This window comes from Ochotona princeps, chromosome 19 (assembly GCF_030435755.1).
Source record: "Ochotona princeps isolate mOchPri1 chromosome 19, mOchPri1.hap1, whole genome shotgun sequence".
Lineage (NCBI taxonomy): Eukaryota > Metazoa > Chordata > Mammalia > Lagomorpha > Ochotonidae > Ochotona > Ochotona princeps.
The window spans coordinates 38686107-38711681 of NC_080850.1; the positions used below are offsets into that span (position 1 = coordinate 38686107).

At 44.2% G+C, this 25575-nt stretch overlaps 1 protein-coding gene and 1 long non-coding RNA gene across 4 annotated transcripts in view; one reads left to right on the top strand and one right to left on the bottom strand.

The window, feature by feature from the left end:
* ADAMTS19 (ADAM metallopeptidase with thrombospondin type 1 motif 19) overlaps positions 1-6766 on the bottom strand; it is a 182602-nt gene extending 175836 nt beyond the window's left edge. Inside the window, exons 1-2 of the mRNA XM_058677493.1 lie at positions 6041-6766; positions 4879-5525 (exon numbers count right to left, since the gene is read on the bottom strand). Of these exons, the coding sequence (XP_058533476.1) occupies positions 4879-5525; positions 6041-6446 (1053 nt within the window). The 5' untranslated portion in view covers positions 6447-6766. The remainder of the gene's footprint in view (positions 1-4878; positions 5526-6040) is intronic.
* LOC131482619 (uncharacterized) lies at positions 1081-23588 on the top strand. 3 transcript variants are annotated; one of them, XR_009247167.1, is made up of 4 exons: positions 1081-1184; positions 3961-4120; positions 22228-22327; positions 23410-23588. It is a non-coding gene; the product is annotated as an uncharacterized LOC131482619 (long non-coding RNA). The 3 variants fall into 3 exon arrangements; XR_009247166.1 differs by lacking the exon at positions 1081-1184 and having other exon boundaries at positions 3771-4120; XR_009247165.1 differs by lacking the exons at positions 1081-1184; positions 3961-4120 and adding an exon at positions 4935-5076.
* The last annotated feature ends 1987 nt before the right edge of the window (positions 23589-25575 follow it).

Genomic DNA, 25575 nt, shown 5'->3' on the forward strand with positions numbered 1-25575 from the left:
ATTCATGGCTCATTTCTGTTCTTTGATATTTTGTATATATTTGTCCTCTAAATAACCTGGGACAATTTTTATGTTTGGAGTTCCAAATCACACATTTTACTTGTTAGCTCATCTGTTGGGTTTCTATATTCTAAGCTCATGTAATTTCAGCTCCAATGCACTTAATTACCCTATATGGACAGCAGTTTGCTCCTGTTTATAAACACGTATTTTTCCCTGAATATACATTCATTTATGCATCGAGTTACTGTAGCTTTGATATCCTACTTTTCTATTAATTGTGTAGCTTTATGTATTAACTAATTAAAGCTTGAGGACTCCTTTTGTATGTATGTTTCATTTTTTTTTTAAGTATAACATTCTTGCACATCAGCATCCCTTCTTAGATTTTCCAAACCACCTGTCCACTGTGACTAGTTGAGTTGTCAGAGACAGGTGAGATGGACTGGCTGCAAGGTGTCAACATCTCTGTGAGAGCGAGAGAGCAGATGTCACCAACATGTCCTCCTTCTATTCGCTCTGCTCTCAGCCAAAGACACACATGTGGTCTCAGCCGCTTCCCCATAACTGGACGTCAGCAAACGTGCATCACCAGGGTGGCTCAAGTCCCCTCCACTCTCGGCATTCCTTTTGCTTCCTTGCACGGCAGCTTTTCTGGCCCAGCTCCTGCCACTCACACATGCTTCCAATGTCTATGCTTTCCACTAACCCTAGTCAAATTGTTTTCAGTCTTTCAGGAGACCAACAAAATGTCAGATATACTTACACCACCCTCTTAGACTACCGCATCGGACTCACGGACAGTACCTCCTCAGTCGTTCCTATGACTTGGCTTGAGGAAAGAAATGAGAAACAAGAGATGAGGTCAGTCTCGCCGTCTTGACTTCTTCATCTGAATGCCAGTTCTCCTGTACACCACTTCTCCGTGGAAGCCAGGGCCTTGTCCCCTTCCAGGCTCTGCCCTCTGCTCTCACACTGAAACCTTTCCAAAGTGAAGTTCTTAGAGAATTGTTTGTTCAAAATGTGCATCATTGAAAGCAAGATCGCAATGATGTACACAGGGCTCCAAAATCCGTACCAAAAAAAATTAACGGAAATGACTAATACATGAAACTCTTATGGATATTATAAATATGTTTACATCTTCAATCATCGCAATATCACATCAAAGAGCTGTAGTCAAGGTATGCGCTGATCTAATTTATTTTGGCCCTCTTTAGGCTTGCTTGTATTTTTAAAAAATACGATGTCGGGCCCGGCGGCGTGGCCTAGCAGCTAAAGTCCTCGCCTTGAAAGCCCCGGGATCCCATATGGGCACTGGTTCTAATCCCGGCAGCTCCACTTCCCATCCAGCTCCCTGCTTGTGGCCTGGGAAAGCAGTTGAGGACGGCCCAATGCATTGGGACACTGCACCCGCGTGGGAGACCCGGAAGAGTTTCCTGGTTCCCGGCTTCGGATCGGCGCGCATCGGCCCGTTGCGGCTCACTTGGGGAGTGAATCATCGGACGGAAGATCTTCCTCTCTGTCTCTCCTCCTCTGTGTATATCTGGCTGTAATAAAATGAATAAATCTTAAAAAAAAAATACGATATCAATTCTGAGCAAAATATTGCTGCACTGCTCTGTGGGACAGAATGTATTGGTTTCATGTACATTATTTTTTAAATATTATCACTTTAGATATAAAAATGACTATATGTGTTACCTTTCATTAGTGATTCTGTATCAAGTGTCTGCTAAAACTAGAAATCAAAATATGCTATGAATGAAGAGATGAACACGACAGAAACATCAAATATGGCTGACCTAATAAGGGACTAATTTGGTAAAAATAAGAACACGCCCTAAATCAACTGTTAGATAGATAGATAGAGAACAAATAGTATACAAATAGGAAAAATGAGACCCAGAAGCAATAAGCACTTGAAGATTCAAGATCATCTCACTCTCTAGCCACACATAAATTAATAGTTGGAGAATAGGCTGATCAACCTTATTAATTTTTTGCTGGATAATTAATGACATGCTTCTTTCAATAGAGACTTTTAGGGATCTTTGAATCCACCAAACATCAGACAGATGCTGAGCAGTTGAGGTGCTAAGGAGTAGTCAGTGTGCAAGTAGCTACTGAGAGAGAAAAAATGCACTCAGTGACCTACTCTCACCTGCGCAACTGACAGGCTATGACCTGGAAAGAAGAAGTTACTGCAGACTCAGAGCAGCTGCACTTATCAATATCTTGCCCTGTCTATGCAAAGGCAGCATGATCCCTCACACAGAACTGCAGGATCCCAGAACACTTGAACTGAAGATGAGCAGAAATGTAGACGAACATCCACACTCGGAGCGAAGACACAGACAAATGAAAGCGCCTAACTTTAGCAGTCGAGGCTTTGAAACTCTAACCTCAAGCAGTAACATTCAAGGACTGTTTCTCCCCATCGTATCTTCTGGCCTAATCATGGGAGCTGTTCTTTCCCATTCTCTGGACAAGCTGCACTTTCACGTCCTCCGATTCTCTTCTTCACCTACAATGCTCTCCAGCACTTTGTGACCTGGAGAAAGCCTCCCTACACTCCAGAACCCATGACATACACTGCATTTGGAGAAGCCTTTCTCAAGCAGTCTAATGAGATATTCCCTTGCGGATACCATTTCTCATGATGGCATGTCACCACTTGGATCCTATTTGCTTGTATAGGTCCTTCTTCTAATCTCTGCGTCACTGAAGAGTAGAACATTGTAATGCCTAACACCAAGACCTAGAATAAAATTAGCAGGGCCCAGGGTGGTAGCCTAGCGGCTTAAGTCCGCGCCATGCACATGCCAGGATCTCATATAGGTACCAGTTCATATCCTGGCTGCTCCACTTCTCATTCATCACCCTGCCTGTGGCCTGGGAAAGCAGTCAAGGATGGCCCAAAGCCTTGGGACTCTGCTTCTGCATGGGAGAGACCAAGAAGAAGCTCCTGGCTTTAGATCAGCTCAGCTCCAGCTGCTGCAGCTGCTCAGGGAGTGAACCAGCAGATGGAAGATCTTTCTCTTTATATCTCCTTGTCTCTGTATATCTGCCTTTCTGATAAAAATAAATAAATCTTTTTTTTTCAATTCCTCCACTCAAGTTTTAATTGTCATCTAACTGCATTTAGGAAAATTGATGTCCATAAAGATGAACCAGAGAGCAAGCCATGGCAGTTTAGATAGCAGATTATACTCACACTTTCCTAATCTACTGCCTCTTAAGAAAGGAACGGCTGGCATGGGAGACTGTGGAGTAACAAACCCACCCTCCTTGGCTATTTACCCAACTTTTTTACCCCACCATCTGACTACTTCACTGTATTGCTGGCAACGCCAGTTCTTCTCCATAACAAAGACTTCCCAGTTCCGAACATACACATAGGTGGCTAACAGGAAAAGCGAGTAAAACTCCAACATGATAAACAGGGGTGTATGTCAAATTGCCATTCTGCCCATGAAAAACCTACTCATACTTCTCCCTCTGCCCCCTCGAGTCATGAGCAAAGGCATAGCTCATTTGGAAAATGTGACCAGCAGCCCACATTTCAACACAGTGAAATACTTTATCCCCTATTGCTCCGACCACACCAGGAACTTTTTAGATGTAATTATTTAATGCCCAGCCAAAAACCAATGTACAATGAAACCTGCACTGAATGTTTTCCTCAGCGAGGTGTTCAAACACCAACTCCATTAAAAACAAACAAAGAAAAAACACGATATTTTGAAAAGTTTCTCATGACATTTTCCACACGATTTTCTCATGAATGCCTAAAAATGCCCACATTTAAATATTCATCATTGTGAGCATTTGCTAAAATACAGTCCTTTCCAGCAGTTTACATCATATGACTGTGCAAGCTTGGGGTGGGGAGGGCAGAGTAAAAAATTTCCTGTTCCATTTCATTTGAATTTTTAACCACAGTTTTCTATTTCATAGTTTGGGTGGCTCTGTAAAGGCATTTTCTGCTATAAATGGCTGTGGGGCTGTCCCCCCAATGAATAAGTTGGTTTCATGCAAGTTCTTGAAGAATTCATCAACAACTCACTACGAAGGGCAGAAGTCAAGCCACACGTCACAGCAGCAGCATCAATATCATGTGAGTTTTGCCACAAAACTTCACAGGTCATGGTGGTGATGGATGTACAAAATGAACATAGGTTATGATACTGTTGCAGGTGAATATCTAACAAGGGCTCCCTAACCTACTAGTGGCCTTATATTCTCCTTGGCTTTCCATTCCCAACAGGCTCAGCAAGGCCCACGATTTGTAGTTCCCACCACGGAGGGTAGAGAAACCCTAGGACCGTCAAGATTGGGCCACACAACCACCATCCTTTGGATCCTGGCTGGAGTGTGCCACCTGGTTAACCAGCAGCCCGTGTCTGCCGGAGTCTACCTCTCCAGCCTCTGCTTTGAAGGCCCTAGGAACAGGTGTGCAGTGTGGCGGTGGATGTGAGTAAATTCTACACAGATAAGGGAGAATTGCTCTGAGTAACTGCAGTCATCATAGGCCTGTTGAAGGAATCGGAGGCAGGAGGGTTGGTGGTCTTTCCATGTGAGGGTGGGAGGGGGCTATGTGAGCAAACCCTGAAGCACAGGGGAAGAAGTTACCAGGAGGCCAGACTCCCCCGGAGAAGATGAAAGAAAAAAGCCTAAGGCTCTTTGAGGATTTTCTGTCATCCAGTAGCACTCCTGGAGCTTTTATGTTGGCCTGGGTGGCAAGTGGTATAGAGGCCGGGTGATGGGGTCCAGGAAGACAATCAGAACAGGGGGTGGAGAGTGAGGGGATGCATGCCAGGAGGAAAAGAGCAGCAAGGTCAGGAGGGAGCAAAGATGGGGAAGAAAGGCGCTTACCAGGCCGCCTCCACAGGTGCTGAAAGAGGCCAGTGAGCCCGGATGCCGCAGCACCGCCCCGGTGTAAAAGCAGGCGGCGTCGGGTGGCTCGGGAGGGCGCGCAGGGGCTGCGGCCGCGGTGGGGCCGGGGCCGGGCTGCGGCCGATGTTCCACGGCGAAGCGAGGCGCCAGAAAGCGGCCGTCCCTCCGCAGCAGCAGGTACAGGTCCCGGGAGAAGGCCGGGATCCTCAGCAGCACCTCGTCGCCGTCAGGATCAGCTGGCTGGGCCGGGGGAGACGGGGGCGGCTGCGGAGGCGGGGGCGGCTGCCACGAGGCCGGGGCGCCCGGGGACAGGGGAGCAGCGCCGCTGGATGCCCTCGGCAGCTCCTGTGACTCGAGCTCCTCGTCTTCCTCAGCCCCCTGCGCCGACACGGACCGGGGCCGGGACTCCGATCCAGCGGGCTCCTCCAGGGGCGCCGGGGCCACCGAGCGCACCTCGCGTGAGCTGCCCGCAGCCTGCGCCCGGGCGCCTCCGCCGGCAGCTGCGCCGCGCATCCAGCCCGGGTCCGCGCTGCCCCCGCTGCCGCTGGCCGCGTCCACCGGCTCCCGGCTCCAGAGTGCAGGATACACGACCTCCCACTCCTCGCGGTCGGGGGCGAACAGCATCCCTGCAGGCGGGGGCGGACAGAGAAATGTAGGGCGTGAAGCGCCCCGGGTCGCGGGCTCGCGGAGCGCGGAGACCACCCGCCAAGCTCCCCCAAAACTGCGGCTAGCCCCACAGCCTAGCGATCAGATTACACACCCCAGCGTTTTCCGAAGGGAAGTAAGAGGACCGGGGGAAGGGGCGGCTAAATTGGAAGAGCGCGCTCGGTTGTGCCTAAAAAGAAACCCGGTAGGGAAACTCCGGCCCAGAGAAGCGCATTCGAGGACGCTCCTTTGGGTTCCAGCACGCCTTCGCAGCAAGCTCTGCACCCCTCAGAAGAAGGTTCCATTTCACAGACGGGTACAGCGAGGCCGCGAGAAGCGCTCTTGCGCTTCGCTCCCGAGCTAGACTCTGCACCCGCATGCCCCGCCGAACACCCCCGCTCTGCGCGCGCCGCCGGCACCAGCGCCACCCTAGCTCTTGTGTCCTCGCTCTGGTCTGGGGACCTTGGAAAGGGAGCCAGGCGACCCCAGGACTTACCTGAAACGAGCCCATTCGCCAGGAAGCCCAGGTGGTAGAGCAGGCAGCAGCAGCAGATGGAAGTCATACGCATCTCGCGGCTCTTCCCCATGTCGCGCGCCCGCGGCTGCCGCCTCTGGCCCCGCGCGCGCCTCCTGCGCGATCCCACCGCGGGCGCAGTCGCCTCCCCGGAGCTGAGCGCGAGGAGGAGGCCGGGCGGCGAATTTGCCCAGGCCCCTTTGTCTGCAGGGGGCGTGGGGTGGGGTGGGGGGAGCCGAGTGACTCCCGGAGGCCGCCTGAGCTCGGGCGGGGATGGGGTGGGGGGAGGAGCGGAGAAGACAGCGTCGCAGCCCCGGGCGCTATGGTTCCCTGGCGAATTAGGTGATGAGTCTACTTTCTGGGCTCTGGACCTTTCAGGAGTTTCCATGGCCGAGCAGGCTAGAGGGGAGCCCCGCCGGACATACCCACAGTCCGGGAGGCGCAGCGCGGGCAGTGCTGCTTCGGGACCGGCGGAGGACCGGCCGGCGGGCGCGCAGGAGCGCTGTGGCCTTCTAGCCCAGGGCTTGCCGCTTGTAACCCCGCGCCCAACTGCCGGGCGCCTACTCTGCAACTTGGCTTGCGGGGCGGGGATGCGCACAGTCCTGCTGACACCGCGCTCTGGCTCTGACCCGCAGCGGCTCAGAGGGGATGAGTGTGGAGAAGGAAGGGACAGGACTCGTGAAGTGGATGTGGAGGAGCTGACCGCAAGCGGATCCAACCAAAAACCAAAGCAAAAGAAAAAGGACCAGAGGGTGGCCTCCAGGCTGGATGTTGCGGGACAAAGGTCCCAGAACACCGCACACGTGCTCACAATCCGGGCTGAGTGGGGTGGAGACCACATCTCCTGTCCTAACTTCTGATTGGCCGCTCGGCTAGGCCTCATTTGCATCCCCACCTCCAGCCCTCCACAGGCCGAGGTGTGTGCAGGTAGAGGGGGCCTTCAGGTCCCACCTCACCCCCTCCGGGGCACCTCCTTTGTTCAGGTCTGTCTCCGGCACAGGTCCCTCCAAAGCAAAACTTCAATGCAGATTAAGCACAAAACTGCAGCCTCCTCTGCCAGGCCTTTGATTGGTCTTCCCAGCCTCTGGACACTCGCTAAGCCTGCAGATCATGTCATTTGTCATGGAGTGGGCTTCAAAGGACACCCCGACATGTCAGACCCTCTTGCCCCACCTAGCTTTCCAGCTCTCCTTTTGTAGCTGGCTTGCTGGTTCCCTGTTGTTCTCTCTGTCTGCCAGCCTCCCCCCAAAAAGGACAGTAAAATGACGTTCACATACTGTTTCCTTAAGATCTCAGATCAGGTGAAATCATCTTGCCTTTCCACCGGTCTTGCCATTTGCATCTTACAGGCAAGGCCAGACACCTAGAAATAAAAGTTAATACAGTTAATACAAAACCAGTTTAAAAAAAAAAAAAAAGCTTATCCAAGTCCTGAGGTTCTTTCCCCACCTCCTTTGTTGATTTACCTTCTGATCTTTGTGTCAAAGGTGACTGCTATGCCTGGAAGGGAGGCAACCTATCTTATTTCAAAGGAAAGCCATTGTTTGAATAAGTTAGTCCTAGAATACTCTGAGCTTTCCAGGGTTTAAAAGCAAACATGAAGACATTCTAGGTGAGTTTGTCCAGAGTGTTGCCTCTAAGTCTGTATTGTAAAAGAAGATCTTGAAATCTGGGTTAACTAGGATGCAAGTTTCAGATCCTCAGAAAACATATGGGTTTGCATCTTTTCACAGGCACTAAATCAATGTAGCCTTAAAACTTGGCGAAAACTCAGAGGTAGTAATACATATTTTTTTTAAAAGAAGAACATTGAGCTATTAAGATTAAAAGCTACTTTCAAGGTAACAGCTTGCTAGGATATCAGTCTTAAATGTTTCTCACACAGAATTTAGCAACACTGACAACAAAAGATGAACACTGGAAGGGATGCTTATTGTATGTCTGTGCTGGAATGTTTGTGATTTCTCAAAACAGTTACCAAAATAAGTTCCCGTCTTTGCTTCTTCCCTCCCCCCAATAATACACAAATCTCTCCAATGCCTCACAATAGAAGTTGATTCTGACAAATACAGAAGTTTGCCCAGTTCCAAGCTAGCTCTACTCTTTTTCACTTGAAATAGTTATAATTTATTTGTAAATTTTCAAAGGCTTTCATAACCTTTGGGGATGAACTAATTTGTATACTTACTTCTACAAGTCAATCAATCTTTTGAAGAGTAAGAATGATGTGTTTCATTTATCTTTTTTTTGTTACATCACCCTGCCTAACTCGATGATTTACATTGTTTCAGCGTGGAAATTCTCAGGAAGTTCTCCAAGATGCCTGAGACTGTGATGGAAACTGATTTCTTGATAGCATTTTGTTTCAATTCCAATTCCTTAACCCAGAGTTACAGTGTAGCTCTGCTTGTGACCAGCCACTATCAGCATGATTTATCTAGTTTCTCAATAAGAACAAGCCTGGGAGAGAAATGGCATGCGGGACACTTTTGTGCAGTCCAACCAGGATAGGCTTAGATGTGCAAATCAGAGCATCAGTTTAACTGGATGTGAGTTTGTGCGTACATAAAAGGCAGAACTCTCACTTAGAATGGAGTCCATCATGCCTGAGGAAATAGAGGAGAAAAGGCTGGACTGACATGTGTGTGCATTACCCACCTTCCAGACAAGCCAAGAGCAGCTGGAGAAAATATGTTGGCTTAAGACAGGTACTTCTGCATATCACCAGATGGCAGCTAGCATCAACAGCGTACCACGTTTGTGTTCTCAGAGCAAGGACAGGCAGAGTCGAGGTAAATGACGAAGCATCAGAGTAAGTGGAACCAACTGTTCCCAGGCACAAGGTACTCACATGGTGAAAAGTTGGCTTTGATGCCTGTAGCTTTTCCTTACTCTCTTCACTCATAGGCACTTTGCCTCTTGAAGCCTGAAGAAAACTTTAAATCCCTTTCCCCTAGGGGAAAAAAATGTAATATCTTGAGAAAATACAAAGAAGTCTTTCATGGAATTGCATGAGGACACCATCTCCCAGTCAAACTCATGTCTCATTTGAGATCAGGGTAACAAAGCTAGGCCTGGGCATGATGGAACTGTGGAGGGACCAGGTTTAATGTTCACATTAAGGGATCAGGAAGTAGATACAATGTGCTGAACAGTAGGTTTCAGGTGGTGGACAACACAACACTCAGTTTAGGATTGTGTGCCCTGAGGAAGAGATGCAAGTGATTGCTCTTAGTTCCCTGCTGTAGGCAATGCCGGGCTTCAAGCTAGCGCTGTAGACCAGCTGACTCAGACAGAGTCAGGGGATTTGACTTCCAGAAGCATCTCAGACAGAAGGGAGTTGTACTGAGACTCTGTTAGGCTTGGCAGTATAACAGTCTCAGCAGTTCAAAACAACAAGCGTTTATCACCCCAGGTGATGTCTGTATATTTTCTCAAAATTTGAATCCAAAATTATTTCACAACAAAAATCTAAAGTAAAATTTCCTTTTTTATTTAAGATGTACATATGTATGTGTGTGTGTGTCTTCTGAAGTCAGAGTTAGAAGAGAGGAGACAAAGCAAGAACTTCCATCCACTGAATAACTCCAACAGTCCCAGACAAAGCCAGGAAGAGGCAATTCCACCCAGGTCCCACCTGCTCCCTGTGGATGGCAGGGGCCCGAGGACTTGGACCATCCTCCACTGCTTTCCTAGGTATGTTATCAGGAAGTAGGACTAAAAGTTGAACAGCCAGTACCTGATATGGCACCGATACTGAAAACAGCAGCTTGATCAGTGTGCTACAACGCCGGTGCCTGTAAAACTGCTTTGAGACACTTTAGGCGTTCAGTACTATGGCCTTCAATGTCCATCGCCAGTCTCTAAACCACTCACCATTTAGATTTTTGTTACAATAGTGGACATTAAAATATACCAACATCTATATTTGTTATGCCTTACTACATACCAAATTGCCCCACAGAGTAGCATCCTCAAACATTATCATATAGTCTCTTTCTTTTTGGGAATCCAGAAAATTAAATTTGAATAGTTCTGGTTCAAGACTTCTGGCAAATATGCAACCAACTTGGTGGCCAGAGCTCCATCGGCAGTCGCAAAAGACAACGACTCTGCAATGTCTCCCTTTCCCTAAAAAACAAGGGTCCCAGAGGGAGTAAGAGTTCACCCAAACAGAAACAATAGTATGTTTGTAACCTAGCGGCAGAACTGGTGTATCATAACCTTTGCCATTAGCTGCCAGACAGGATTTACTAACAACTCACGGTCAAAAGGAGAATTGTAGGGACTTTACCCTGTGATGAGAACGTAGCAAGGGAATCGCCAATACTATCATAAGGAAAGAATTGTGTTCTGATATGTGCACGCATGTGAGGAAGCCACCAACAGTCTGGGACGAGGGGGGGAACAGAAAGGGTAAGACCAAACAATCCTTCAAATTCAATGTATTTCCACTTGCTGGAAAGGAAGGAAAGTATAGTACAAGGGAAATTAAACGGTGTTAGGGAAGTATCTGCTTAGTGTTGTGGTCAAATTGAGTGTATAATGAAGGCTGATGTGAGCCCAACACAAAAAGGCTTAAAAATGAGACTAGAAGTAATCCATCTGTTTCCAAGTAAGTTAATTGCCTCCTAGAACAAAGCCCATTGTGTTTGAAGGAAAAACAATATTTTAAAAAACAAAAACAATGTAAAATTCTCATTCCGTGGCATCCAATTAAAAATTCCACACACGCAAAGAGTAGGAGAATGTGACCCATAGCAAGGATAAAAATGTCAATTAGTGGAAACAGATCTAGACATGACAAAATTAAGAGAAAAAGTCAAGAAAAAAAGTTTTAAGCAACTATTCTAGGCATGTTGTAAATGTATAACAAGACAGAAGAAAATGCAAGCCTAGGAGGAAGGCTTTAAAAAGACCCAGTTTGAAATGGTGGAGATTAAAGATACAAGATCAAGTGAAAAGCTCTTAGTGGATTGACAATGCTTTTAACACAGGAATAGAAAAGATCAGTGAACTTATGTTAAAAAAAAATTGGCATAAACACACAAGGAAGAATTGGCATGAAGATTGGTGAGCAGGGGAAAATAACAACATGTCTAATGAATTAGTACCTGGATTTCTAGATGAGAAAAATAAAATGGAAAGAAAAAGATGCTTGAAAATGAGATGGCTGAAAATTCCAAATTTGATGAAAATTGTAATGTATGTTTATAAACATAACTTATAAAAACATACTAAAGCATATCTTAGTCAAATCGCTTCAAAAAGTAAAAATAGAATATATTTTTAAAAGGCAGGAAAAAAACGCATTATGTAATTAAACCAATGATAAGAATGATAGATGTCTCATTAAAACAGAAAACATTCTAGATAAAATCGTGTAGTAAATAGGTAGATATCTTGTAAACATTTTCTCTTAGCCTGTGGCTTGCCTTTTTTAGGTGCTAAACAATATGTTTTCAGTAGCAAACTTTTTAATTTTGGCAGAATTCAGTTTTCTTAGTTTGTCCTTTGTAATTTTTCATTTTGATTTCCTAAGAAATGTTTGCTTACGGATGGTTCTGCAGCGCATCATTTAAACCTCTTTGTGGGACAGTCACATCGCATTTCAGATTCTTTGGGCTTGTTTTCCATTTCCTTGCTAACGTGTATCCTGAGAGGCAGCAGATAATGGCTCAGATACTTGGGTGTCTGAACCCACAGGGGATGCTAGGATTGACCACTGGCTGCTGTGACAGACACAGAATGTGAAATCACAGCTGGAAAAGTCTTTCTCTCTCTCTCCCTCTCTCTATTTACCCATCTTTCCCTCCCTCTTCCCATAACCTTCTTCCTCCTTCTCCCCTTCCTTCTTCTCTTCTCCTTTTTTCTCTCCCTCCTTCCCCCTTTTAAATAAAATGAAAGTAAATAAGTACATGAAAGTGTGTAAATACAGAAAAAAGATAGTTTTACTAAGCCAAAGGGCAAACCTTTTTCTGCTACGTTTTCTTCTGCAAAATCCCAAGTTTGGTTTTTTTTTTTTTTTTGACTCTTTTTTTTTTTTTTTTTTAAGATTTTATTATTATTGGAAAGCCGGATGTACAGAGAGGAGGAGAGACAGAGAGGAAGATCTTCCATCCGATGTTTCACTCCCCAAGTGAGCCGCAATGGGCCGGTGCTGCGCCGATCCGATGCTGGGAACCAGGAACCTCTTCCAGGGCTCCCACGCGGGTGCAGGGTCCCAAAGCTTTGGACCATCCTCGACTGCTTTCCCAGGCCACAAGCAGGGAGCTGGATGGGAAGTGGAGCTGCCGGGATTAGAACCGGCGCCCAATGGGATCCCGGGGCTTTCAAGGAGAGGACTTTAGCCGCTAGGCCACGCCACCGGGCCCTTGACTCTTACATTTAAGTTTGTGATTGTCTCTGACTTAATTCTGGTACTAGGGTAGGATAAAGTTGCAGGCTCATATTTGAATGTATGAATATGTAGTATCAGTAACTAAGGAAATATGTATCAAACACAAATCAAAAGCATAGACAGCTAATGCTACCCCATTTAGAGTGGATAAAATTAAAAACACTTACAGTACCACATGTTTGCTAGGATGTGGAGCAACTGAAACCCATGTGTGTGAGCAGCGGTGCAGCCCTTCAGACCAGCTTGGTAGTTTTTAACATTTGTCTAAACACACACTTACCACTCAGCTATACAAACCAGCTGTTACATGGTTACCCAAAGAAAATAAATATGTTTATCCACAAAAAATGAGCTTAAATTTTCATGCCTGTAAGTTCATGATAACCAAAACTGCAGACAATCCATATGCACACCAATGGTGAATTGGCAAAATGGGATGTATTGACATGGTAGAATATTAATCCGGAACAAAAGGATACTGAGATATGCCACATTATAGGTGAATCTTAAAAAGTAATATTGTAATTACAAAAAGTTTCCATTCATGTGGATTTCTATGATAGGCAAAACTACAATGATTGAAAATATAGGGCCCAGCATGGTGGCCTAGTGGCTGAAGTCCTGGAATTGAATGCGCAGGATCACATATGGGCGCCGGTTCTAATCCCGGCAGCCCCACTTCCCATCCAGCTCCCTGCTTGTGCCTGGGAAAGAAGCTGAGGACAGCCCAAGCCTTGGGTTCCTGCACCCACATGGGAGACCCAGATGAAGCTTCTTGCTCCTGGCTTAGGATTGGCTCAGCTTTGGCTGTTGCGGTCACTTGGGGAGTGAAGCCATGCATGGATAATCTTCCTCTCAGTCTCTCCTCCTGTCTTTATATCTGACTTTGCAATAAAAATAAATCTTAAAAAAAAAAAGTGTATAATGGAGCCAAGCAGCCCTGGGAATACAGAAGGCCAAGAGGTATGAGCGAATTCTTTGAGTGACAGAAGTGTTCTGTATCAGAATTATGTTGCTTGATACACAACTGCATATGTATCTTTAAAATCTCATCCCAATTGTACAACTAACACTGGTGAACTTTGTTGTAAGGAAATTGCAAGCCAGTGATTCCATTTAATGTAAGACTTTACACAAATATGTATCACTTTCAATGCTTCGGTGCTCACCACCAGCGAGTGGATATTGAGAAACAGAGACCTCTGTGAGGACCCACAGGTTCAAAAAGGTCATTGTATCCATCCAGATGCTCAGAGCATAAACCTAAAATATCATCTGGGACTTATCTATCATTTTTACCAGCCATAAAAGTTATCACATTGTGGTGTTCTTTCATGTTGGCTCCCTGGTTCAGACATTTTCTCTAATTGTGTCATCATCTCTCAATGGAACCACTATCACCCCACGTAGCCAGTCACCTACTTCTAATTTATCCCCACCACAATCCTGTGTTTACTCTGTAGCCAAAGTGATCAAATAAAATGAAAAACACTCTTCTCTTATTAGAACCTTCCAATGGCATTCTAGTGCTCTGAGGACAAAATTCACACATCCAGGGCCTGTGACATCTGGGTTCTTTCATGTCTTCAATCCATCACATTCCACTCTACTCTTTTGGACTTCTCCAAGTTCTTGTAACATCTTGTGATCTTTCATGTCTCAGGACTACATGCTATTCCCTCTGGGTGAAACATGTTTGCTTCTATCTTGTACATTCAAAAGCATATTGACAAATATCAGCTTAACACCATATGACAAAGAAATTAAAACATGAAGATACACAGCCATCAAAGGGCCATGTTAAATTCACCCTGCTCTGTATCTAGGCCTAGTAGTTGTTTGTCAGATGAATGCTAGTCTTCTAAATCATCACAGTGAAAAGCACTATTTTTCTAAAAAGAAAAGAACACATGTTTGAAGGAAGAATAGCAAGAAAGAATGTGAAAGTGTAGTTTTTAGAGTTTCATTGAGTTTTTGCAGAAAACAAAATGGAAGTTTGGAGTGGTATCTGCTGTGCTATAATTAAGAGGGCTTTGGAAAACTTGATAGATGAGCATTATGACAAACTTGTGGTTTGAGAAATATGTTACTTTTATCTACTTTGTATTACTTTTACATACATTTTCAATTCTAATCTTATTTAAGCTAGAGAACGCATATCATTTTGTATTTCTTTGTGGGTGTGAGAGAAGGCAAGCAATGCTTCGGGTTTGGGTTACCTGGAACAATCGGTGCAGGAACAAGTTCTTCTTACATAGGTATTTTAATATTCCTTCAGGAGAAGAGGCTTGACAATTATAACCCTCAGCTCTTAAAGCAGGAGAGTGAAAGTGTGTTATAATGATGTTAATAATAATGGTAAAATTTGCCAGTTTCTTTAACGATCTAAGTTTATACTTGAGTTATTGTCATGTTTCAAGTGGATCTCATATACAGGAACTTCTCCCACTAAAAATCGATGATGTACACAATTGTATAGGGACTACAGTTCTATGATTAAAAAAGATATAATTTGTAATTTTTTATTGGAAAGGCAGATATATAGAGAGAAGGAGAGTCAGAGAAAGATCTTCAATCCATTGGCAATAACAATGTTGTGGCTAGGATTGGAAGGTAACAATTATCAGGAATTTAAAACAGAATGGGAAGTCAATGGGGGCAAACATCGGCTTTCTTAGGTTTGGGCTGGAGCGGGGTTGATAGGAGCTGTTTCATTGATTTCCACCAAAGTAGCCTTAAACTCTGGATTTTCATTCTCCTTATCTGGTAGGGTACAGATTAGCGTTCTAAACAGAGCTAATTCCATATTGTAAATCCAGAACAAGTAGCACAAAGGAAGGAATGGTTCTTTAAATTTTCTTTCAACAACATGTGTGTGGCCTGTTGTGATGACTGTTACCAGTAAGTAGTGTGTTCAGTATCGTAAGCCAACTGCGAAAGCCTCCCAGCCTCCTGCTGCAAAGGCAGGGCCTGGACCGCCCAGACAAATGCCTGTGCCTTCTCCCTGCTCTCAGGGCATGGTTTTCTAGCCTTCCTACTAATTCTGTCATTGATTTAACATTGGTAGTAAGGCAAATCATTTTTCTTACAAGCAAGAACCATACCTTAAATCCGATATCAGATGGTAATCCCATGAAAAAGTACTCAATTTCAATAGGGGAAATAACACAGATATTTGCAAAACTATGGTTTTGACATGTTTTCAAACGCCAAAATAAAATGAATCATACCCTTCTTAGAAGAGTATTTGCTGAATCCTCTGCAGAAATGGCCCTGGTCGGGCCCAGTGCAGTAGCCTAGCAGCTAAAGTCCTCACCTTGCACACTCCAGGATCCCATACGGGCGCTGGTTCTAATTCCGGCAGCCCCACTTCCCATCCAGCTCCCTGCTTGTGGCCTGGGAAAGCAGTCGAGGACGGCCCAAAGCCTTGTAACTTTGCAAATGTATGGGAGCCCTGGAAGATGCTCCTGGCTCCTGGCTCCTGGCTTTAGCGCGGCTCAGCTCCGGCCACTACCAAACTTGGGAAGTAAACCAGCAGATGGAAGATCTCTCTCTCTATCTCTCTCTCTCTCTCCGTAAATTTGACATTGCAATAAAAATAAATAAATCTTAAAAAAAAAAAAAAAGAAATAGACCTGGTCATCTTTTACAATATTTCAAATGACCTAAGCTGTTGATCCCACAATCTCACCTGAAAAATTCTTTGTAGACAGAGGAACTTGGAACTTACAGACATTGTAGGAGATACTTTTTGTACCGATGTTTACTGTGGCATTCCAACAAAGGAATATCTCACACTTACCAGGATTATTACATGAAATGAGATTAAATGATTTATCTGACATTCCCCTGTGGAAAATTTTTAATCACCTTAAAAACACATGTACTTTTTCCTAATGATATTGAAAGAAACAATTATTTATAAAATTTAAAGTAGTCATATATTATGTGCCTAGTATGTCCTTTAAATTTTGGGGATGTACCTTTGTATGAGTATGTAAAAAGTCAAGGCAGAATACACCGGAATCTGTTGAAATACTTCAAAGGAATAAGAAAGTAGTCAGCATAGTGGAGAAAAAAAAAAAAACAGGAGAAACTTTTCCGTCATGTTTTCTATTGTCATTTGATTTTTTATGAACTTTTTTTGGATTTATTTATTTTGATTGCAGTGTCAGATTTATAGACAGAAAGGGAGAAAGATCTTCCATCCAATAATTCACTCCCCAAGTGGCCACAATGGCTGGAGCAGAGCTGATCCGAAGCCAGGAGCCAGGAGCTTCTTGTGGGTCTCCTACAAGGCTGCAGGATCATGAGGCTATGGCTCAACTGCTTTCCCAGGCCACAAACAGGGAGTTAGATGGAAAGTAGAGCAGCCAGGACACAAACCGACACCCATATGGGATCCCGGCATATGCAAGGTGAGGGCTTTAGCCACTAGGATATCATGTCAGGCCCAATTTTTTAGAAACTTTTAAAAATGTGATGGGCAGGATCAGGCTGAACTGCAGCAGGCATTGTTTTGTGCAGAAGACAGGGCTGGAGGCAGAACTGATCCAGCGATTGCAACTACCAGCATATGCATAGCTGATTGGGGTGACAGACTGTGCCAGACCCTGTGTTGGCAACCACACACAAGAACGAGGTCTGGAATCACCTCAGATAAAGTTTCTTTGGGGATATTCCCAGCTGAATTGCTGGACTCAGAACCCCAGCTAAGGAGAGAATTGCAGATTCCATGGACTGACCGTGGAGTGCATGTGTCAGAGCTGAGCCTCTTAGTGGCTTAGATGGAACAGTGGATGGCATTTCCGAGTACAGGTGCAGAATATGGCAGTCCATTGGAGTCTGCAGAGGACACCTGGTACCACAACAGAGGATGGAGGACAGAACAAACTGATCAACCACCCCAGCCAAGAGTTGGCAGTGAAAAACTGGGCAAATGGAGACTCTCAGGTGGACTGTGTCAGCCAGTGGATTCTGGAGAGATTTCATCATGCTTGGAGTCGCAAGATTGGTAGTAATTCAGAACTGTTGCACTAATGAACCCTCTTAGGCAGGACCCTCGGAGCATGCCCCACACTGGGGACTCTGGGATGGTTGGAAGGCTGGGTGTGGCTTTCCCCCTTATCTCCTTCCTTCCCCCAGTACGGAAGAAAAAAGAAAAGAATGTGGAAATGGTGATCTCATCCACCTTCCTGTAGCCCTTGACCCTTATCAACCTAATCAACTACGTAAAAATCATCAAAAATAAAAATAATTAAAATTAAAAATAAAATAAATGTTTACTAGTAAAAAATTTTTAAAGGAAAAAACTCAATGGAAAGTGCTCAGTGCTTCTCTGCTTTATTTTTACTTTTACATAATTGACTCATTAATGTTTATTAATGTTTATAGAATGAAAGTGCAAAGAGAAAAGCAGTCATTCTAGAACAGTCGCCTTCCAAGACAAAATAAATGCCGTAAATTATTCAGAAAAAGCGCTTAGTTTTTCCTCCCATGATCTAGCTGTTAATTATTTGGGCGTGTGTTTTAAGCTGTGACTGATGACGCCCTTGAGGCTTATGTCTCCCCTCCCCCGAACTTGGGAGACATTTGTTTTAAATTTTTACAATTTAACAAAAATACACTTGATCCATAGAAGAAACTACCCTGGCCAGAATATCTCTTACTACATTAAGGTCACATATCATATGACCATTTAAATTAGAACCAGAAACTTACGTTTCCTGTTTCTGGAAAGTCTTTCAAATGTTATCTGAGAGTAAATAAGCTCATAAAATTTGAAGATAAGTTACAAACTAATTTTGTGTCTCAAAGGTACACTCACCCATGCTAAATCTTGATTACTGTTCTAAAACGCTTTATGATAATGTTGTGCTCATCTATGAAGGTAACAAAGTATTTTTGCTGATCCAAACAGTGATTCCTATCCCAATAAACTCGAGATTTCCAAATGTGCCGAGCATAATTTTAAACCATGTTTATATTATTAAGTAAAGCTGTCTTTCAAAAATGTGAAAATATAAATGACCTACATTTGAGATTGCCTTTTAAAACTTTTAAGATTTTTTTTTTAAGAGAAAACTTGCCTTAGAATCAACTCCACTGCCAAGAGATTAGATAAAACACAGAAAACTTGCGGAACAAAACAGCTGTGACTACGTGGTGTTCAGGTAACAAGATTTCCCTCCTTCGTTCATCCAATTCAAATAGACCCCTGCCTCTGAAAGTGAAACAGTGTAATTTTAGTCATTGAAACATTTTTTTTTTGTATATTACAAATATTCACAGTGCTCATTTCGAAATCTCTGTGAAAAGCTGTCGTGTCATCTGCTTAGGCTATGTTAAAGGACTTTCTACAACTATAAACTAGCACGTGAATTATTTTGTGTGAATCAGTTGTAAGAAATCTTTTCTAAAAAGACCTCTATGGTAGTATTTACTTTATTAAGGTGTTTTCCAAGAATAAAGGGGAGGAAACGAAGAGTAAAGGAAGAGAAATCTATAGATGGACATAGCCACAAAGCCTCTCACTGAACAGTCTGTTTCATTCAGATTTTGTTAGCTGCCTAGGTTTTGTTATAAGCCACTGGGTCACGGTGTATGCCTGCTTATGGTCAGCACAAATAACAAATAGCAGTATTAACAACAGTCCCTATGGGTAGAATTTGTATGATTAGTACTTTTTCAATAGCACTATTCAACAGAACACTAATTGAATAGGCATTCAAGTTTTTCTTGATCTTGTCTTATGACTATTATACTGGGGAAAATGCTTCAAATGATCATTTATACGTTTAAAAACACAACTTAATGAGAAAGCAATTTAGTAAATTGCTGGGGGCTGTTTTATGTCACACGGGTGTTGTGTTCTCACAGAACAACTTAATTTAACAGAATTCCCTAGGAAGTTTAGCCTAAGCTGAAAGAGAAAATTGTTGTTGCCTGCAGGGTTGCATATTTGTCTATGTAGAAATTTCTAGAATAAGTAGCATTCTTCATTTCAGACACAAAGACTTTTCTTATCTTTGTTCCCCAACCTGTCTACTGAAAACTAGAGGCTACGTGCAGAAACTAATTCAATCGTTTTGATTAAATTATATTAAATCGGCTAAAAGGCATTTATGCATTGTATACATACACACACAAACACATACTCATTAAACCACAGTTGAGTGAGTAAAATAGCGTTCCCTTGGACTTGCTTGTTTTTACTAATTTTATTATGCATACAATACAAAATTGGCATAGGCAAGATAAAAACATTTGATGTGTCAAATCAGCCTTATCTTTCATATTATAAAAAATGTGAAGTCAGGTTCTAACTAGAGAAACCAAATTTCATATTCAGAGTTCTGAAATGTGAAATACACAGAGAACTTCCTCACTCCTGTTTTCAATTTCTTGTGTTTGTATTTCATTAGATTTTTTCCTATAGTTTCCAGCATCTCTCTCCTAAAATTACTTATCTGTTCTTGCATGTTGCCTAGCTTTTCTAATAGCACTTTAAATCTCTATTATTAATAGGTCACTAAATAGTTATACTACAACCTATTGGTTTTAGCATGTGGGTCACATTGTGATAATTGCTTTGTGTCTTCAGGCTGTGTGTATTCTTGTCAAAAGGTCTTATAACTTTTGTTAAAAGACAGACAAGTTGCTTAGCCCAGTAGATCTCATGCAGGCATAGTTTATGTTTAGAAATAGCATAATTTCCTTTTTCAATATTGCTAGTGTGGGAATCTTTGTAAATCTACTCAAAATTTGCATGGATTTGCAGTGTGGCGTTACTATGTTATCTTCACTATACCAAGGCATTTTTACTGACACAGCTACCATTGAGTTGGAGAGTGGACCAGTTAGCCAGAGATGACTTTTCAATCTCTGCTCCTGCGGAAGATTCTACCTCTTGCTGTTATCGCAGTTGGGTTGCAGGTTTGTAGTCAGTGCTTGAGCCTTCCTGGCAGAAGGCAGAGCGGAAGGACACTCTCTCAGGTAGTTAATAAATGTCAGTCTTGGTAGCCTGCTGAAGTTGTGGATGCAGCTTTCTCAATTGCTGCTGCTCCTCTTTGGACCGCATGGCAGAGTCTGGCAGGTCCCTGCCCCCTTGAGAGCCTTTTGTTCTATTTTGTCTTAAATCTTCTCTTCTTTGCAATGGGTTTTCAGTGCCTTCAGGGGAGAGTTGTTCTTATTCCTTATGGTTTTGTTCTGAAAGGGAGACTGCTGATTGGGATCTCAGACAGCGGCTAGTGTTCCTTTCCCACTGCTGATATTATGAGGGAAGAGTTCTCATGATTCTTCCCAACTTATGCAGTCAACACCTGCAGGAATTCTGGAAGGAAAAACTGCAGCTCGCAGGGGCTTTGCGTTGTGATGTCTGACCTCTAGCAATTTCCTAGAACATGTTTGTCAGAGCTTATCGGGGTCCCTGGTATCTGGTGGTGGATGTTCCAGGTGAGCCGATGCACTCTTTGCTCTGAAGTTAGTCACGTGGGTTCATGCAATCTATTGTGAAAGCACATGTGAGGAGATCAAGCCCTTTACACACCTTCAACTAGAAGCTGAAGTCCTGGCTGTAGAAAAAGCGGACTGAAACTCTGCATATTCATCTATTCTGGTGAGACAACACTTGTCTTTCTAGAATAGGACACCAATGTAGCCAGTAAGTCAATAAGTAAGCAATCCTCAGAGAATGGTTTCAGGTTGGAATTTAGTGTTGGTCATTTGTCACTGGGCTTCTGTAGCTCGGCAAGAAGGAGCAAACACTGCTGAATACACACAGGGCCTCCACACCTGCTGTTCAGACCACTTGATCGTGTGCCCATCAGGCGGGCACTGGAGTAGCCAGTGAGAGGTTGGATGACGCCATTGGCTGGCACATTTTTAATACTTGCTTCTTCTGTGGAGAGATGTTCTTTGGTGGGCATGAATACAGGGTTTAAAGAAAATGGAATTAAGGGGTAACTTCATTTTGACGTAAAAATTTGGAAATCAATGCCTGTGAAGTCTTCAAAAACACTTCACACAAAATGTGTGTCATGAAAAGCTATGTAAATTTATTTCCATTTTTTGGTACCACAATAGGCTTAGATTTTAATTTCCTTTCCCCATGAACTTTAAAAAGTATTATCATATATGGTGATACAAGAATATTTACTCTCCATGGCCACTTCCATGTGTCTATCCACGTGTCCTGGCATTCATCCTTCTCAATAGTTCTTTGTTTCTGTTAGCCGTCAGAAGCATGCTTTAGGGCTGGCATATCTTTGTGTTTTTAATACCAACCTCTTTTGTGTATGGACTGCCTTTTGTGAGGACTGCCTCAAGGCACTGCTAATGCAGCAAAGGTGTCCAGCCTCATCCAGAAATGCAGACCACCTCCCAGAATCATGAGGAAAACATACATCCTAGTTAAGAAGGGGGCTGCTGCTCACAAGGATGTAACTCAGACTGTGGTCTGTGGGAGTGTACAAAGTCTATAGTGTCCTGCAGCTGTTCCTTTACAGAGGTGGTGGTTAGTTTCTAGCTGTACTGCCTGCCATGTTGCTTCCCAGTAGCATGTTCAATAAATCTAACCTTATCCTGTAATTTCTGTGGTTTACAGCTTTTCAGTTTATTTTTGTTGGTAGAAATGGCAATGTTTACTTTTCCCACCCTACTTAATTCCTCTAAAAATGTAGAACATTTATGAGGATTTGGGGTTTTTCTCTGGTAATGTGCTTGTTTGTGTGCATTCAGTAAGACTCTGTTCTCTCTGTTCTCATTACAGGATGCAGTTGGGACCGGGGAAGCTTAGAACTGGGCAGAGAATGCCTGCCTTCAAGCTTCCCAGCATTGTGCTGAGCAAACTGAGTTGTCCCTTCCAAAGAGTAAGTAGTATGGCTAAAAAACAAAAACAAACAAACAAAAACTATGGGTGTTTCTGATTGGCTTTTGACTTTGAAAGTTTTCCATAGCTGAGATTATTATACAATGGATTTCAGAGAAGTTAGCTTAAGAACCACCCTTCTCATATATATTCTTTGTGATTAAATGTAGCTGACAGATTCACGAACACTGGCAACTGGTTGTCAAATACTCCACCCTCAACAAGGGCTTGGATCCACAACCAGGTCAAATCTAACCTGGGAATGGAGGAAAAAGAGAATGTAGCTACAGGGAGTTTGATCAGTGATGTTATCAGGAAAGGGTCTTGATCACAAGGAAAGAATAAAAATCAAGATGGAATTACTGGGATCAACCCCGGGCCGCGTCAGAGATAGCCAAGGTGCTGCAGAGGCAGGATTGTCCAGTACGGTTGATTGACAGTATTGTCAGAAATGACTGCCAAAGAGAGATGTTAGGTGGATAGAATCCTTGCTCGTATCAGAACTGATGATAAACTCTTATTTCTAATATTTATTTTATTTTCATTGGAAAATGAGATAATACAGAAGGGAGGGGAGACAGAAAGGAAGATTCTCTGTCCAATGATTCACTCCCCAAGCGGCCACAACGGCCGGAGCTGTGCCAATCCAAAGCCAGGAGACAGGAGACTCTTCCGGGTCTCCCACACGGCTGCAGGGTCCCAAGGCATGCTGTCTTATCCTGCTTTCTCAGGCCACAAGCAGGGAGCTGGAAGGGAAGCGGGGCCACCAGGACAGGAACCAGTACTCATGTAGGATCCCAGCATGTGTAAAGTGAGGACTTTGCTGCTAGGCTACCACACCAGGCCCTGATGCTAAATTCTAAGCACAGCATCTCCAATGCATAAAAGTCTGGATTAGGATTGCAAGTGACTCAAAAGTGGGACAAAAGTTTGGGGACATTTCAAAAATCCGGCGTTGTGAGCCAAGGTGGGCTGATGTGACTGAGAGCAACAGCTTCCTTGATTTCTTCTAGTATGTCTCCTCCTTGTCCTAACTCTCAGGATTCCTCTTGTGAACAAACCAATTCCGTTTATCTCCCCCAGAATACACTGAATCCATTTCCACATGGGAATGAAGCAAAGATAACAACCACTTTACCATTAAATGCCCTCTGCCAAGGCCATCTTGGTATAGCGGGCAGTCATATCTTGAACGGATCACCCTTCTTATCTGAGGCTGTCCTGCTTGCTGGATCCCTGCACGCCTTGATGGACCGACAAGCTTAGGCAGGTACAACAACATGTCCCTGTCCAGAACCAAGCAGTTACAGAGACGAGAGGCTGTGGGTCTGTCTGGGGGAAGCCAGGGTTTCTCCAGCACACTGGGAATGTCCCAAAGCTAAGGCCTGTGCAAGCTCTCTAGCCATGCCCAGAAATCCAAATCACCCACCTGAGAAAAACCTGCTGTATCCCTGAAAAGACACATGCCAAAAAGGTTCCACTGGAACAAGGATACAGGTCAGATCAGTCAGTGGAGCAGGAGCAGGCTGCAGGAGCTGCCAGCCACGCAGTATCCTTGTAGTGTGTTCAGGAAATCTAACCCACTGACTCCTCTACGTTTGTGAGTTCCTTCACCACCCACAACACAAACCTCAGTTGATCTCTTCCTGTGATACATACAGTGTCAGAAACATAAGCTGAAGCTCTGCCAGCTAGTTTTTTAAATAAAGGATTTATTTATTTTTATTGGAAAATCAGATACATACAGAGGAGGAGAGAGAGATCTTCTGTCCGTTGATTCACTCCCTAAGTGACCACAACGGCTGGTGCTGAGCTGGTAAGTTCAGGAGCCAGGAGCCAGGAACTTCTTCCAAGTCTCCCACACAGGTGCAGGATTCCAAGGCTTTAGACCATCTTTGCTTTTCTCAGGCCACAGCAGGGAGCTGGATGGGAAACAGGGCTGCCAGGATTAGAACCGGTGCCCATGTAGGAACCTGTCGCATTCAAGGCAAAGGCTTTAGCCGCTAGGCTACTGCTCCACGCCCTGCCAGCTAGTTTTTTTGAGTTGTGTTCCTGTTGCCTTCACTAGCTCAGCATGCCTGAGTCAGGCTAGAATTCAGCTACCCTTCATGTTGTACACAGAGTGATTCAGCACCTGTGGGGATTTAAGCAGATTGGATTAAACAGATACTGCTTTTACCTTGGTGGATGCAGTGAAAGCTAGGGGTTCTTTTCCCGAAGCAAGCTGGATAAGTAGTTTGGGGGAGTCCAGTAGAATAAGGAATCATTTATTCTCAGCCCTTCGGAAGGCACAGAGCCCATCCAAGCTCTACTGAAAGGGAAAACAGGTGGGTTTACTTTTAATTAGACTAAGTTGCCCCAGGTGTGTGTGCGGCATGGGTCGTGGTGAGGGAGAGGGAGGGTATTTGAAGAAATGATTGGCGTGTAAGTCAGCCAACCAAGTCAACCAAAGATCTGCCCTTAAAGTGAGCAGCATCCAATCAGATGTGGTTCCTGAGGAAACAAAAAGGCCCAGGCAGGCGAGCTTCTTGCCCTGTTGTCTTAGAGCCGGACTATGGCTCCTCTTCTTGTCTGCAAGTCAGACCTGCAGGTTTCACACAAGAGTTTAGCTGCTCTCGGCTGTCAGACCTGCAGCCTCAAGCTGGAAGTTACAAGTCTGCTTCTTCCTTGGTTCGAGAACTTTCGACTTGGATTCAGCCAGGCTACGAGCTTTCCTCTTCTAAGCTGGAACGTGACCTGTCGTGGAACGTCCTACCTCCATAAACATGTAAGCTAATTTCCCCAAAAATCCCTCCTCATGATGTGCGTGTACCGTGAATCCTGTGAAGCTTGCTACTGCTGGAATTTCCACGCAGCTGTATCATTTTCAAGTTGTAAAGTACTAGGCCCATTGACGTACCTGCCTAGGGGTCTTAGAGGACCCGGCTGGTGGGTGACTGGCAGTTACGGCCACACTGAATATGAATAAAGTCGGGTACCTTGCCGCCACACCAGTCATTGGTTGTTAAAATGCAAGGTTTGCTTTTGCTGTTCTGTGAACAGGAGTATTACCTCCACGTGGAATATGAGCTGTGTGCGCCTGCTCAAGAGACTTCAGGTGTTAGGCTTTCTGCTTGGTTTCAGAAGTTGCCAGATGCAATGAATTTATCTTTTTAATTTATTGCAGGGGTATCTAAGTATGTTCTTGGCCGCTGAAACCCCCAAATGTTACAAGTTTGTGGGTGTAGTTTATCTTCCTTTCACAAGTTT